Raw genomic sequence first — 15,936 nt, 5'->3', positions numbered from 1 at the left:
AGGCAGACGCTTTACCATCTGAGCCACCAGAGAAGTCCAGGGAACAGAGATGTAAAGGATACAATATTACAGAAAACAGTAGTGATGACGGGATATCTTTGGCCTATTAGGGGCCATGTGGAGAGCCTGTTCCGCGCTCTGAAGCATCAGGCCAGTGCCTTCGCAGATGGACAGGGCCCTCGCAGAGGGTGCGGAGCCTCACCTGCAGGATAGGAGCCAGGAAGACAGAGATCCCTGTCAGGATGAAGACGATGGTGCCAGTCACTCTCTGTTCCCTGGCAGAGAAGAGCACATGGTCAGGGTGGGCTGGGAGGTGCTCTGTGACATTCCAGCCTTCTGTGGGCACTTGAAGGCTGTGTCCAAGGCCCTGGGCTCTGCCTTGCTCTCCCATTCCAGAGAGTAAACCAGTGACCTGAGGACAAGCTGCCCAGCACATGGGTAGAGGGTGAATCTGACTGAGGTGAGGGCATTTGTAGGGTTCTTCAGGAGGCTGTTCAGGGCGTGCTTGAGCCAGACCGACTTGGCTCTAATCCTGGCTCTGCCACTTACTAGCCATGTGGCATCAGTCAAGGTCCTAAACGTCTTCAGCATCAGGAGAATGTACTTCATGGCGCCCACCTGAGGGGTTGCTGTGCGGATGAAGTGGGAGATGAAGTGCTCATTATCCCTGCCTATCAACTGTAATAGGACCTCACGTCTGTGGGACATGACTGATGAGGATGTAGGGGAAGGGGGCCAGGCTGCTGGCAGAGCAGGTACGGGGGCTGCAGGGCAGGTGTGTTTTCTGGAGTGCTCAGACACAGGCACAAGCCTGGAGGGAGCTTGGGGCTCTGTGGCAGACTGCTCAGGCCCAGACATCTGGGGCTTGGGGATCCAGGAGAGGACGCTGCCCTGACCCCAGGAACCTCGCTCAGGACCTGCTGGGTGGCCCAGGTATTCTCAAGCCATGGGCAGAAGTTCTTAGGACAGCCATGTATGAGAACATCAGTGTCTGATGTGGGCTCACCCCAGAGTTCCTAAGGGGTGGAAGACGCACTTCCCTGCCTGAAACAGGTCAAGGACCTGACTTGGGCATGAGCGGAGGGGCAAGGGAAGGAACATAAGTGACAGGCCATGGGCCACAGCCCAGGGGTAGAAGTGGTCCCGGAAAGGCTTTCTGGAGGAATGAGATTGAGCGAGACGTGAACCCTGATTTGGGGGGTTTGAGGGATGGCATGGCAGGGAATCTTAAAGAGGGGACAAAAATCAGGTCAGAAGATGCTCTGTGGGAACCCTTGAGTGGCCTATATAAGCAAGAAGGAGACTGTGACGGGGCTGGTGTGCATGCTGGGAGTCTGTTAAAAAGATGCTACAACAGCTGAAGTTTTGTCTTCCTCTTCCCTCCCTTCAGAGCTATCACTCCTATCCCTGTGGCTCTGGATTGTTAGAGAAGGGGCCCTATTCACCCAAATACCTCGATGGTAAAAACCCCCTTCCCCACCCCCCAGACTGACCCCAACTCCGGCTCAGGTGGTCCCCAGGCCCTGACCTTCACCTACCTGACCCCCAGGAACTGGGGCTGCTCCCCAGGGGCGCTGGTCTCTGTCTCCATCTTGAGGCTGTCGATGTGGGCAATGGAGATGACCGTGGCAGCCACGTACCAGGGGAGCCCCATGAAGGAGCAGAGAGCCATGAGGGTGCCCACCCAGAACAGGTCCAGATGGTAGCCAGCCGCCTTCTGCAGAGGCAGTGGGAGGGAGGAAGCTGTCTAGGGAGCCTGCTCCCAGCCACCTGTTGGGTGGGGTGGGAGAGACAGAACTCTCCCAAAGCAGCCATTTTGCAGAAGAGGTTTTGAGGGCTCTCCTCAGCCTTCTGGATAGCACTCTGGAAGGACTGCCGCCCTAAGGTGGTCAGGCCTTACCACCCCCAGAGTTTGGTGAACCAGGGAACTGATGCAGGTCAGGGAGGAGAGGTGTTCAGGCTCGGAGAGGCCCTGGGTTTGGGTCCTTGGGAAGCAGGGCCTTCTACCCAGCAAAGCAATATCTCTACAATTCCCTAATGAGAAGCCCCAAATGGGGCATGTCTAGCCCAGGCCTAGAGTGGTCCAGATTGGGATGGGGGAGAGGATAGCTGGAGTCTCCTCAGACCCAGAGGCAGGGAGAGGAGCTGGAGGGGCCAGGAAGGCGAAGAATGCTCCTCTGTCTATGGTTCTGGAACAAAATCCCCTTGTTAGCATCTGTTCAGACTTCCGAGTTCAATGTCGGGAGACAGAGTTGGGAAAGTCACTTTGGGAGAAGCGAGAAGCGCATGCCCAGGGGCCCAACCTGCGTTTGGTCCTGGCCCTTTTGGCTTTATCCACATCTGGAGGTCACATTCCCCTGCCCCCCTCCCCCCATCCCCCCAGAACTCCAGTCTCCTGCCCTCATACTTGCTTCACAAATGGCCCAACATTTCACAAGAAGCAACACCTCCCTCCTTCATCCCTTCTGACTCTATGCGAAGAGGCTGTGCCCCTGCCTCCTAGCACCAGGCTTACCCTCAGCTTGTTCTCCTTCCGGTTGACTATGACGGCAGTGATCTGCTGGTCCATGAAGATCAGGATGGTCACCAGCAGGGCGGGCAGGATGCTCGCTAGGTACACCCACCACGGGTTCTTCCCAAAGGGGGCCACGAACCAGCCTCGGTCAGGCCGTGTGGGCTGAACAGAGCAAAGGAGAGGGCCCTTTCCTCTCTCCCTTGTCCTGGAGCACTTGTTGTCTGGCCCACTGTCCCAGACCTCTGCTATTCCCACACCTGGAGTACTTTTCAAGTATATTCTTTCTCCTTAAAGCATTAGGCACCTGCAACTTTAAAGAGATCCAGGAGGCACAGGGGTCTTGGGAAGGATGTGGTGTCTACAGAACAAAGGAGATGATTTGTTGCAGCTGCCCTGGGCTTGTTTGGGAAACAGGGTGGTGGAGAGTCAGAGGATGTTGGGAGAGAGTTTGTGGTCACTAATTGCAAAATATGCTAACAAGAAATGGGAATGAGACCTAAAAGCAAGAAAAGAGAAAATGAGAGGCCCAGTGCCTGGCACTTTCTGCCTCTCCTCTGAGTCATCTGTCTGGGGAGTGTTATAGTGTTGTCTGTAAAATACCAGACATTAATTCAGACTTGAATATTGAGAATAAGGCATTATCTGTGCAGGAGCTGGGCTGAAGTTTATACTCTGCTTATTTAAGAGAAAGAAGTACTTTAAATTTCAAGGCCAACATGAGTTTTTAGGAGATGTTAAAACTGAAATAATGTTGCAAAAGTCAAGCCCTCAAAAGTAGGGAGGGTCAGTTCTAGAACCTCTACCTCCCAGTTCAGTTTAGGTGGGCGGTGCTCCTTGTGAGGGAGCAGGGCTCAAGCAGAGCTACAAGCAAATAGCACCAACTCTGGACTAATGGCTCAGTCAGTAAAGGATTCGCCTATAGCACAGAAGACCCAGGTTCAATCCCTGGGTTGGGAAGATCCCCTGGAGAAGGAAATGCCAACCCACTCCAGTATTCTTGCCTGGAAAATCCCATGGACAGAGGAGCCTGGTGGGCTACAGTTCATGGGGTCACAAGAATTGGACACCACTTAGCAAGTAAACCACCACTACTAATGGGAAATTTATGGAACTTACGCAGGCCCTGGAAGCTCCTGGAGGACTTGTTAAAATGCAGAGTGCTGAACGCCACCCCCAGATTTCCAGAGCACACTCTGAGGATCATTGGTTTGTGTTTGTTTTGCTCACCTTGCAAGATCTCATTTCCCTGACCAGGAACTGATCCTGGGCCATGGTGTGACAGCCCAGCATCCCAACCACTAAGCTACCAGGGAACTCTCGAGGATCACTGTTTTAAAGGACCATTTTCAACAGATCCCAAGTGGCTCATCTTACAGACTACCATGAGTGAAGGAATTGTAGACCCATAAGTGGAAATCAAGGGGCCTCAGCTGGACTGGAGCGTGGATTCCAGCACCTTCCCTTTATCCTGTGGCTACACAGCAGAAATTCATCATGGATCTATCTGCAAGCCACCACCTCAAAGGACTGCCCCCAGGAGGCTGTGTAGTGAAAGTGTGAAGCATATACAGAGAACCAATGTGGTCTCTTGGCTGAGTACATTAAAAACTTGATCAGCATAGAGGGGAGGAGATCTGCAGCTGGGGGGCAGGCAGAAAAAATGCCCAGAGCAGGGTTCCAGAGCAAACCTTAATTTCGCTGGGCACCAGCAGCTTGGGGGTTGCCAAGCCAAAACAGGCATCAATTCCACAGAAGAGCAGGATGGAGAAGATGATGGAAAAGTCAGCTATTAGGGCGCGAACCTGCAAAAGAGAGATGAGCACGTCAGAGAAGCTCCTGCCCACTCCGGGCAGATATCATCCTCTAGCAGCAAAGAGGAGAACTGCTGAGAGCCTGAGCTCCAGAGTCAGAACACCCATCTTCAGCTGTCTCAGAGAGGGCCAGTTGTTCTCTAAGCTGGATGAACTTGGTGACATTCCCACCCATTGCTTTTTTGTCTCCAACACCTGGTTTTCCAAAACCTTTGTGTTTTTACCAATCTGACAGCTGTGAAATGGCTATGCTCTTACTCTTCTCTGCAACACTGAATTTCAAGAGGCAATGTGGTGGTTTGTAAGTAATTTGACAGCGGAAAAGGTGGTGGTTTTTTAAAAGTCTTCATTGAGTTTGTTACAATACTGCTTCTATTTTATGTTTTGGTTTTTTGGCCACAAGGCATGTGGGATCTTAGCTCCAACCAAGAATCGAACTTGCACCCCCTGCAGTGGAAGGCAAAGTCTTAACCACTGGTTCACCAGGGAAGTCCCAGGACTTTGATTTACTGCATTTGTGTTGCAAGTACACTACTTTTCACTCAAGTTGTATTTTGTAAAGGCCACATAAAAGATTCTTTAGAAAGAGTAAATAGGTAAAAAAAAAAAAAAAATGAAGAACCTAAGAATAAATCTAATAAAAAATGTGCAAGACCTCAAGATCAAAACTTATAAAACACTATGAAGAGGAAAAAACACCTTAATAAATGGCAAGGCATACCACATTCATGGGAGCTTCCCTGGTAGCTCAGCTGGTAAAGAATTGCCTGCAGTGCAGGAGACCTGGGTTCGACCCCTGGGTTGGGAAGATCCCCTGGAGGAGGGCATGGCAACCCACTTCAGTATTCTTGCCTGGAGACTCCCATGGGCAGAGGAGCCTGGCAGACTATAGTCCATGGGGTCGCAAAGAGTCAGACACGATTGAGTGACTAAGCACAGCACAGCATACCATATTCATGGATCAGAAGACTCAGAATTTCTCCTCAAGTTGACATTTAGAGTCAACATAATTCTATCAAAATTCCAACAAGTTTTTATTTTGGTGAAATTTAAGATTCTACAATTTATGTGGAAATGCAAAAGGCCAAGGCATTATTGGAAAAAAAGGACAAGGAGGGAAAGTTTGGTCTGTAAGATATACATATGTATTAATCAGTCTTATAAATGAAGACTGATATTGACATAAAATAAATCAGTGAAACAGAATAGAAAGCTTAGAAACAGATCCCATCACATATGAACATTTGATATATAGCCAGGGACACACTGCTTCCCTTGTGGTTCAGCTGGTAAAGAATCCTGTAATGCAGGAGACCTGGGTTCCATCCCTAGGTTGGGGAGATCCCCTGGAGAAGGGAAAGGCTACCCATTCCAGTATTCTGGCCTGGAGAATTCCATGGACTACAGTCCATGGGGTCGCAAAGAGCTGGACATGACTGAGCGACTTTCACTTTCAAGGGAAGCACTGCAGAGCAGTGGGGAAGGGATAGCCTCTCTTTTTAAAAAAAAAAAAAAGTGCTTGAGCGATTGGCTATCAAAATAAAACCACTCTCTCACGCTTAACATCAGAAGCAATCCCGGAAAATTACGGATTTAACATGAAAGGAAAAACAATGAAGCTTTTAGAAGATAACAGAATATTTCCTATCCAATATTTTCTTTGAGGAAAAATTTGATATATTTGATTACAGTGAAGCTAAGAATCTCCATTAATCAAAATATACCATTAAGGAACTTCCCTGGTGGTCCTGTGGTTGGGAGTCTGCCTGTCAATGCAGAGGACACGGGAAGATCCGACATGCCGCCAGAGCAACTAAACCCATGCTCCGCGATAAGAGCAGCCACCACAATGAGAAGCCTGTGCACCACAGCTAGGGAGTAGCCCCTGCTCACTGCAACTAGAGAAAGCCCCTGTGCAGCAATGAAGACCCAGCGCAGCCAAAAAAAGAAAGGAGATACCATTAGCAAAGTAGCAAAGCCAGGCGTAGAGCAGGAGAAGATATATGATCACAAACAAGTTTCTATCCAGACTGTATAACAAGTTGCAAATTGGAAAGAGAAAGACAATCCGGTTGAACATATGCAAGAAATTGAAACAGCCTCTTACAAGAAGAAAGTCAATGGTCTTACAGCCAATAAACACATGAAAAGATTTTCAACTTATTAGTCGCTGGGGAAATAAAATGAAGAAAACCACAATATGCTACTAGGCTAAAGAAAAAAGTCTGGTAATATCGAGTGTTGTCATGGAGATTTGACAACAAAGGAACCCAGTTCTCTCTGACTACAAAGTCTGTGCTCTTAACGAAAAAACCCTCAGTGAGCAAGAGCTGATGTGGACCCATCACCTGGACCAGAACCCTCTCAGGGATTCAGCAGAGGCTGCCACGTGAACTGTCTGACTAGAGGCCCCCTTCTAATTGCAGGGTGAAGTTACCTTCGTGGGGAAATAGCGGCTGAATTTGAACTTCTTCAGGGTCAGGGTCATGGAGTACGTCCCGAAGAAAAGGATGAAGGACATGAGGGCCAGGTCTGGGATGAACTGGCAGGAGTCCCCAAGTAGGCGCCCACCATAGTTCAAACACTCCTTTTTGCTCAGCAGGGACCAGTCCAGCGCTGTGAGGTTAAGGGGGTTGTACTTGGAGACCAAGACAGGAGAGAAAGAGTCAGGCCCTTCCTGGTAGGTCAGCTGTGTCCCCCCACCTGCAGCTTCCAGGCAGCCCACACAGCCCTCCCATGCTGGCGGGGGGCCCAGCTCTCCTGCCCCATGATGGTGCCCAGCAACAGTTATGCTTCTGGGGACAGGCTATTTCAAGGAACGACAAGCAGGAAGCTCCCTGGGAAGGTCAGAAGCTGACACATGCTTCTTCATTGTGTTCTAGGAGGTACTGCTGTGTTAGGAGGAAAAATGCAGGTCTGGCTCCCATCCCAGTCAGTCAACCGTGGGTCCTGTCCACACCACCCTCCTGGAGTGTCTCACATGTATCCTCCCTTTCCTTCCTCTTCGAACGCCCTTTCACATACTGGGGCTCACACCCCACCCTTGTCAGACCTCTGCGAGGTTAGTCACTTCAGTCACTTGACCTTTGGTGTCCCAGATGCTTAAAATCCAGGGCACACAAAACAATTACATATGTGTATATAATATACATTCCTATACATATTCATATATATGTGTTCCTAAGTATGTACGTGTACATACATTCATATACATGTCTCTAAGTATAATAAAAGGAGAGTAATTTATTTAAAAATTTATATTTTGAAAAGTTAATGTGCAAATATTCAGGAACCCACATAATGAACGACACAGATGCTTGCCACTAGCCATTATCTATGCTTGTATTAAGAGACGTGTGGTAGTTTGATATAACGAAGGTCCCCAATGAATCAGGCCACCCTATGTTCACAAGCCTTTGCAATGTGATACCCACAGTTCTCCGACAGACAAAAGCCCTTAAATGTCTGAAATAAGAGGAAAGGACTTACCAGAGAAGTGTTGGTATTTGGTGGCAGCGTGGCTGAAGCATTGAACAGGGTTGTATTCGCTGCGGATGAGCAAAGGGCATGGGGAAGGGTCATCAACTGCGGGGTGGGGAGCTTGCACCCCACCCCGGGCCCCGCCCTTTCATATTTCCTTCCGGTTCCTTAGGGCTAAAGACTGGTTTTCACTGTGAGGGTAGCTGCCCCGCTTCACTCTTCTCACTTTGCCTGGTGAGGGACCCTAGGCCACAGTTCTGATAGACTAGCTGCATCAGGATAGGACAGATCCTGTCTGATCTCAAAGGACTGGCTTTAAAAACTGCTGCCAAGACAAAACTCTAACACAAGTGGGTAAATAATGTGCCTTATGAAACCCTACCACTCACCTGACCAATGTCTCTGCTCTTAGACTGTAAAAAACATTTTCAAAGAACTTACCCTTTGCCATGCGTTATGCCAAACGCTTAAACACATCATTTGCTAAGTTCCTAAATCCCCAAGAAATCTCCCCATTTTAAGGATGAGGTAACTGAGGCCCAGAGAGGCGAAGTAACCTGCCCTTTGCCCAAGGTCACACAACTCCTACTTGAGGGAGCCACTATCTATCCCAGACAGGCTGGCTGGAGCCGACACACCTCCCAGCTCTAAACAGCGAGCTTCCTTTCCTTCTCTGCTCCCTTTCAAATTACACTTCCCTTCTCTTCTGTGCTCTCCATATGTGTTTTGTTTTGGTTTTTTAGGTCAGCTGGGCCTGCAAGAACTTGTTCGATATCTTTCCTAATCTTCCCCTTAAGTGCTTGCTGAGGAAAATTAAAGCTGGGTCCAGGACCTGAAGGAGAATCTGGTCCCCAGAGGTGCTTCTCTCAGCCTTCACTCTGGATCCCTTGTCCACGCTCCCATGCCCCAGCCTCAGTGTCCCTGAGTGAGTGGAGCAGAGGAGGGTTCCTTTCAGGGGCCAGGAGATGAGTTGAGAGGAACTATAACCCCTGTCCCTGGGGGATGCAGCCATTTATTAAAAGGCAGCTTCAGAGGGCTGCTTGTTGCCATCTCTCTTGCTCCTGCACTGCACCAGTGAAGGAGCAGGGCCGGAGCCTCCTTGCCTTCCAAATGAAGGCTGACTCAGCTCTTCCTCTGTGGCTGACTTGAGCAGGAAGGAAGGAGGCCTAGCCAGCTGGCTGGCAATGACCTGAAATCCATCATATGCCCCATTTGGCTCCTTCTAGCTCTGGTTAGGAACCCAGAGGGAAGAAGAGGCTATTCTTGAAGCATCCTGCAACCTCCAATAAACTGTCATGGGGTGGATGTGATCAAGGACCCTTTAATGCGGCCCATACTTGGGCATTTGGGGCTGGGAGTGGCTAAGGAATTCAGTCTTGACCCATAGCAGAATATTTTGAGACGTTCTACAAACCCAGAGGTTTGTTACAATTATTCTGAAGAGAAATCGAGGACAGCTGCTGCCTTTTCTCACACAACCGACCAAAAGAACATGATGCACAGTTAACAGCGGAGCAGAGAAGGCAGGCAGCACGGCTGACTCAGGGCTACACGCACAGATGCCACAGGACTCCCAGCTACCACCTGAGCTGGGGAGCGCAGCGCCGTTCAGTTGCCCAAGTTGTCAGACCAGATTTTCCTTGGATGTCTTCTGCTTAGGCTTTATCGTTCTTCGATATTGAGAACAATGTAAGGTTTATTTGAAAGCCACTTGGAGATGAAGGAAGAACTATAACATGGATAATCCCAGAAAAGGTCCAACTATCAACTAGTTTTAAATTCTAGTGTTTACAAAGTGGTACTCACTTGGGATTGAAAGCAGCCAAGTCAGTGTATGCAGCATCCATAAATAGAATACAAATCAGTTACAATGGAAACAAGATTCAATTAAAAAGAGTGCCCCCAAACAAGCTCTTCCAATAGAGTGAGAGTGCCATGGTCAAACTGGGTTTTGCAGTAACACTAGGATTATGGAACTGTTGGAAAATGAGTGGCCCGTGGACTGGGAAAGAAACCATCCTAGTTAGCTCCCTCACTCCAGCCTGCTAAACATCTAGAATCTTCCTTCATATTCTCCTAATCAAAACTAGCTCGTCCTGTTTCCTGTTCCTTTCCTTTTCATGAGGAAACTGAAAACCTCATCTCACTAGGGCTAGTTGCTAATAATGATTTGGTTTAATAGAGCTGTGGTTCTCAAACTTCAGCGTGAGACTCACCCAGAAGGCTTGTTAGTATACAACTGGCTCTACCTACCCCCAGTTTCTGATTCAGCAGGTCTGGGGTGGTGCCTGAGAATCTGCATTCCTAACAAGTTCCCAGATAGTATTGATGATGCTTCTAGGGACCAACTTTGAGAACCAAGGCAATAGCATGACCCAAAAAAATGCAGTGACATTAGGGACCTGGGCCAGGCCAGGCCAGATGCTATTTGGAGTTAGGTGGATTCGATAATGGTTCTCAAATCCTACTTTATATGTCCTTTCAGGCTTACATCCCCTGTTCCTGCTGCTGCTAAGTCGCTTCAGTCGTGTCCGACTCTGTGCGACCCCATAGACGGCAGCCCACCAGGCTCCCCTGTCCCTGGGATTCTCCAGGCAAGAACACTGGAGTGGGTCCCCTGTTCCTAGGGAACCCCTATATTTGGTTTCTCCTGTGGATAGATGGTTCCCAGAATGTTCATATGACCTCAGAATTTGGACTATTTCTGAAAGAAATCAATCATGTGTAGTACTAAAAGCCATGTTTGTGGGAACGTGTGTTTAATGCAATGGATCTGTAGTTCAAAGGGTGTGAGCAGAAAATGAAAGCACCCCAGTGGGGCTTGGCCCACAGAGGCGGGATTTACTCTAGGGTATGAGGACAAGAGCCAGCAGGTAGGATCTCCTCAGTCTCCTGGGCAAGCAACATGCCCTGGATCAGGATGAAGGACAGCTTTACCTACTGCTGGATTTTAATGAAATACCTCAAAATTAATGATAGTGAAAAAAAAGAAAAAATTAGGTCTAGACATCTTTACAAATTCAGTGCAGTGACAGAGGGTGAGAGTGTACAACCAAAATGACATTCTCTGAGCTCAGAAAACTTTATAAGGCCTAGCCAAAAGTAGAGTGCATGGTAATTGTGCAACAAATATTTTGGCTGACTTATGATCAATTATTTTTAATCAATCATATGTATTAAGGTGCTAAACAACACAGTGTCTACTTATGTGCAATTCCCACCCAATCTGAGTATAGATATGAAAACGTCACAAGCATCCCATGAGACCAGCAGCACTGATACCCGTCTTTTACAGCTAAGAAACTGGTGTGACCTTGGGTGTCTCTGGACCTCAGTTTGCTCTGTGAGTCCAGCCTGGTGGTGCTAGGAGATACGTGGATGTCCCTCTAGGCTCTGCTCTATAGCATCCTGGGCACTCTGGGTGCATCCCTCTGAGGGCTCCTAGGGGCGTGATTATGACTATGAAGGAGGCCAGTGGTTCACCGACGGATAGTCCTAACATTACAGATGATGCTTTTTTTGGTCAGAAGGACCTTCACAGGAGTGGCACTGAGTATTATCGGCCTGACGTTGGTTGATTTAGCCTCCCACCCAGAGCGGGGGTCCTTTCTAAGATACCTTTGGCAGATGGATATCCAGGTAGTGTCCAAGCAGTTTGCTACCACCGAGGGGACCCGTACCTCTCAGGGGGGTGGCTCCCACCACTGTAAGTTATACCTTGAATTCAGCCAGCATTTGGCTTCCTGGAGCTTTCGTTCCTCAGCCTTCCTTCTGCATCTTATAGTTACACAGGGTGAATCTGGCCCCTCTGTGACATGACAGTCCTTCTCTCATACCACTCTAAGATCTGGTTAACCCCAGGTTCTCCAATCATTCTTTAGTGACATGGTTACCAGGCTCTCCTCACCCTGACTGGCCCTCTACCCTGGACATGTCACCATCTGCAGGGATGTTCACCCTTCGGCTGTAAACACTGGCAGAGATGTGTCAGGGAGAGCTCACGGCGTCATGAACTCATGTAACTTGGAGGGACTTGAGGTCCCATCAAGTCTACCTCTGGCCTGACGCAGGAACCCCTGAGCAGCACTCCTGACAGATGTAGTCTGCACATCACCCCACGCTGAGGCCAAGCATGCCTTCTTCGTCTCCCGGGGTATCACTGTCACTGCTCCCTCCTAATTATAACCCTGGGCTCTGGGATTTTGACCCTCATTAGAGCTCTTGTCCCCTTGGATTCCTTCCAAAAACTGGTTTAAGCCCCTGTACTTGCTCCCTTGGGACAGAAAGCCCTTGGCTGAACTGCCCCTCCCAACTGCCTCACTCTCCTGCATCTGAGTAGAGAAACGGGGCAGAAGGGGTCTGGATGTTGTGGGGGGAGTGGGTGGGGGGAGTGGGTGATGGGTGAGGGCCCAGGGCACCTCTGGGGTTACCGGTCACCTGTGTCAGGGGCGACGCATTCGCATTTGTAGGTGGTGATGGAGTCAGGCTTAAAGTTCATGTTGATGGGGTAGTACTTGAAGGTACCAATCATCTTCTTGATGGCATCATAGATGAAGATGAAGCTGATGAGGGTGGAGAAACCCTCCTCAGTGAAGCGGGTGATATACTTGATGACAAAGCTGGCATCTGTGGCCACCAGGATAAGGCACTGGACGGCCGAGTGCAGGCCAATCCAGAGGCGGAACTCCATGTAGTCCAGGCCATTGCCTCTGGAAGGCAGAGGGAAGCAAAGACCTCCAGCCCAGGCTCTTGGCTGTGCTCAGCTCCCCAGACCCACCCTGGGGGGCTCATCTGCTCCTCCTGTGGCACAGATACCCCCCTAGGAACTACAAGAGGACTGGGATTGTGGGCAGGTCCTGGGTGGGGTTGTCTGGTCTGTGAGAATTCTGGGGCAAGGATCTCATGGGGTGGCAAAAAGGTGCTCACACACTTCCGTTCTGAAACATTTGGTAACAAACAGCCAGAGTGAATGAAAACAGGGAATTTCAGAATGACCAAGCTGGAGCAGAAATGGGCTTACAAATGGGCTCAGGTTGTAGATGCAGCAACTGAACCCAGAGCTGCCTGAGTCAGGGTATAGCCTTCCAACCTCCAGCCTGAAACATTTTATACACTGTATTGGCTTTCAAGTCATAATTGCTCACTCTGCTAGTGGTGTGAATGCTCTCTTCTTGTCTTGCCTGGATTTCTCCCTATGCGCTTTGCTAATATGCACTAAAATGGCTTTAAGGCAGGTAGCGGAGGGGAGTCAGGATGGACCGCCTCACAGTGCCTCCTACAGGTAACAGTTTTGGTACCTTCTCACTCCGTCAACCCCCCCACCCCATGGATTATAACCACGGGGGGAGACGGGGTGAGAGCCCTGGGCTGGAGGTCTTTGCTTCCCTCTGCCTTCCAGAGGCAATGGGGCTCAGGGCTCCCCCCTACCCTAACCCCCGCATAACTGCTGCAAGTGAGGAGCAATCTGCAGGAGGCGGGGAGGCGGGAAGGGCACCTACTTGCTGAAGTCGAAGAGGAGCTTCTCAAAGATGAGGATGGGTCCCGTGCTGCTGAGTATGATGAGAGGCTGTCCCGAGAAGAGGCAGAACAAGGAGCCAGCCATGGCAGTGCCCAGGAAACTCTCCATCACTCCCTGGGGGCACGAGGACTGTGAGGCTCAATAGAAGCATGAGAAGGGGCCTCTCCAACAAGCTAGAACCCAGTTATCTTGGCAAGAGCTCAGGCCACAGCACTTGTCCTTTGTCCTAGGTCCTCTCCTCCTCAAATTCTGCTCCCCATCTCCGACTCCGCAACCTCCCACAGTTGCCAGCGTCACTCTCCCTAACTCTAGGCCCCATATGACTTCCTTTTGGCACTCTAGGGCCTCAAATGGAGAAGGAAATGGCAACCCACTCCAGTATTCTTGCCTGGAGAATCCCAGGGACAGAGGAGCCAGATGGGCTGCCGTCTATGGGGTCATATAGAGTCGAACTTGACTGAAGCGACTTAGCAGCAGCAGCAGCAGGGCCTCAAAAACAGGGCTGCCAATGGTTGTGCTTGTACCCCATGCCCGTTTTACTTCCAGAGGACACCCCACTCATCTACCCAGTCATTTTTTCATTCAAAGATCTAGTAGGTGCTTTTAGAGATCAGATCATTCATTCATTCAAAATCCATTAAGGGCCAACTATGCATCAGGCATTGTGCTAGGTATTGAGGACCCATTAGCAAACAAGTAAATACATCTTCATTCTAGTGGGAGATACAGACAAGTAACTAGGCAATTTCCATATAGAAGTTTCTCAACTTCAGCACTACTTACATTTCAGGCTAGATCATTCTTTGTTGTGGGAGGGGCTGCCCTGTGCATTGTAGGATGTTCATTAGCATCACAGTAGCACCTCACCTCCCAGTTATAATACCTCCAATTGTCTCTAGATGTTACCCAATGTCTCCTAGGGGTCAAAATCATCTCTTCTTAAGAACCACTGCCAAGGAATGTGATAAGCTGGGATAAGATAAGGGTGTCACAGGAGCACACAGTAGGAGTGAAGGGTGGTCAGGAAAGCCTCCCAAGAGGTAGACAGACTGAAGCTGAGACCCCAAAATTGAGCCGAGAATAGACCAGCAGCATAGGGTAAGTGGAGTGATGAGAAAGAGTGTGGTCTGGGAAAAGGGAACAGAGTGTACAGAGGCTGGAGCTAAAAGGGAGCCTGGCTTTGAAAAACTGAAAGATGATCGGGATTGATGGAAAACAATGCAGATGAGTGAGGACAGAAATCTGAGAAGGGGAATAACTGGGAGATGGGCTTTGGAAGGAATGATGCTAAAGCTGAAACTCCAGTACTTTGGCCACCTCAGGTGAAGAGTTGACTCATTGGAAAAGACTCTGATTCTGGGAGGGATTGGGGGCAGGAGGAGAAGGGGATGACAGAGGATGAGATGGCTGGATGGCATCCTTGACTCGATGGATGTGAGTCTGAGTGAACTCCGGGAGTTGGTGATGGACAGGGAGGCCTGGCATGCTGCGATTCATGGGGTCGCAAAGAGTCGAACACGACTGAGCGACTGATCTGATCTGGGGCTTGAGAGGCAAGCAGGACCACGTCATGAGGCCTACTGGGGAACCCCGGATTCATGAGTCAAGGATGATGTGTGAATATCTGGGTCAACCATGGTCTTGCTCATTGGCTGGGGTAGCATCAGGTCTGGAGGGAAGACAATAGATGCAATGTTGGCCCTGTGAGTTGGGGAATCCCAAGGGGCAGCGATATGGACATGCCCAGGAGGCAGTTGGATATTGAACCTGCTTCTCAGGAGAGTGGTGTGGGCTGGAGATACACACTCATTTCAGTTTATCTAGGAAAATGGGTCTTCACCTTGGTGCTCTGAGCTTTCCAGTGGTGCTATCCTGAAGGCCCCCATTAAGAAGGCCTTTGTCTGGGTCTCAGGCTAGTGTCGCTGTTGAACTGTTTTCCCCAGGGAGACCTGTCTTATTGTCATGATAGACATTTCTAAAAATATCTTAACTGCAAGCTAAGAATTTAAGGTTAGGTTTTTTAAAAAGTACAGGAAGAAGGTCACAATTAGCAACTCAATTAATTGTGATGATTAAATCCATTCAAGCATCGGTAGGAAAAATATCAAATACCAAAGCAGATGATTTCCCCTTAAACATTTGATCTATTTATATCATCTTTAAATTTGGTCTTTAGTAATATGATTTAGCTTTAGATTTTTGAATTATGTCAGCTTGCTATTATTATTATTTTTTTGAAGTGTAAAGGATTGCAAAAAGTGATGAACTGACCCTGAATGGTAGATGGAATCCTTACCTTGGTTCTGGGATTATGGCTTGTAGCTCCTTACCACCACCTTGTGGCAACGGATTTTTCTGAGATTTGCACTCACGTCTCCAATTTACACACACCTGATAATTGTCAGTGGCATCTCCCAGAAGCCCACCAAAGGTGATCGCGTTGGTGATGCAGCCGAGGTAGATGAACAGGATGGCAGAGACGGACTGAATGTGGAAGCCGTCGTAGAAGTCACTGGGGAACCAGGGCAGCTTCCTCTTGACATCAAGACACAGGCCACCGAAGAACCTGCTCAAGACAGGCCCAGGGATTGCTTTCTCACCACAAACACCAG

At 49.2% G+C, this 15,936-nt stretch overlaps 1 protein-coding gene across 3 annotated transcripts in view; it reads right to left on the bottom strand.

The window, feature by feature from the left end:
- SLC4A5 (solute carrier family 4 member 5) overlaps positions 1 to 15,936 on the bottom strand; it is a 138,108-nt gene that overhangs the window by 18,027 nt on the left and 104,145 nt on the right. For all 3 annotated transcript variants that reach the window (XM_015473386.3, XM_059891714.1, XM_059891715.1), the window contains 9 exons: positions 15,716 to 15,890; positions 13,305 to 13,438; positions 12,244 to 12,515; positions 7,816 to 7,874; positions 6,764 to 6,964; positions 4,204 to 4,317; positions 2,516 to 2,677; positions 1,539 to 1,717; positions 203 to 275 (listed from right to left, as the gene is read on the bottom strand). In XM_015473386.3, the coding sequence (XP_015328872.1) occupies positions 203 to 275; positions 1,539 to 1,717; positions 2,516 to 2,677; positions 4,204 to 4,317; positions 6,764 to 6,964; positions 7,816 to 7,874; positions 12,244 to 12,515; positions 13,305 to 13,438; positions 15,716 to 15,890 (1,369 nt within the window). The remainder of the gene's footprint in view (positions 1 to 202; positions 276 to 1,538; positions 1,718 to 2,515; positions 2,678 to 4,203; positions 4,318 to 6,763; positions 6,965 to 7,815; positions 7,875 to 12,243; positions 12,516 to 13,304; positions 13,439 to 15,715; positions 15,891 to 15,936) is intronic.

Source organism: Bos taurus, chromosome 11, assembly GCF_002263795.3.
Source record: "Bos taurus isolate L1 Dominette 01449 registration number 42190680 breed Hereford chromosome 11, ARS-UCD2.0, whole genome shotgun sequence".
Taxonomy (NCBI): Eukaryota; Metazoa; Chordata; class Mammalia; order Artiodactyla; family Bovidae; genus Bos; species Bos taurus.
This window is presented reverse-complemented; position numbering and strand designations above follow the sequence as displayed.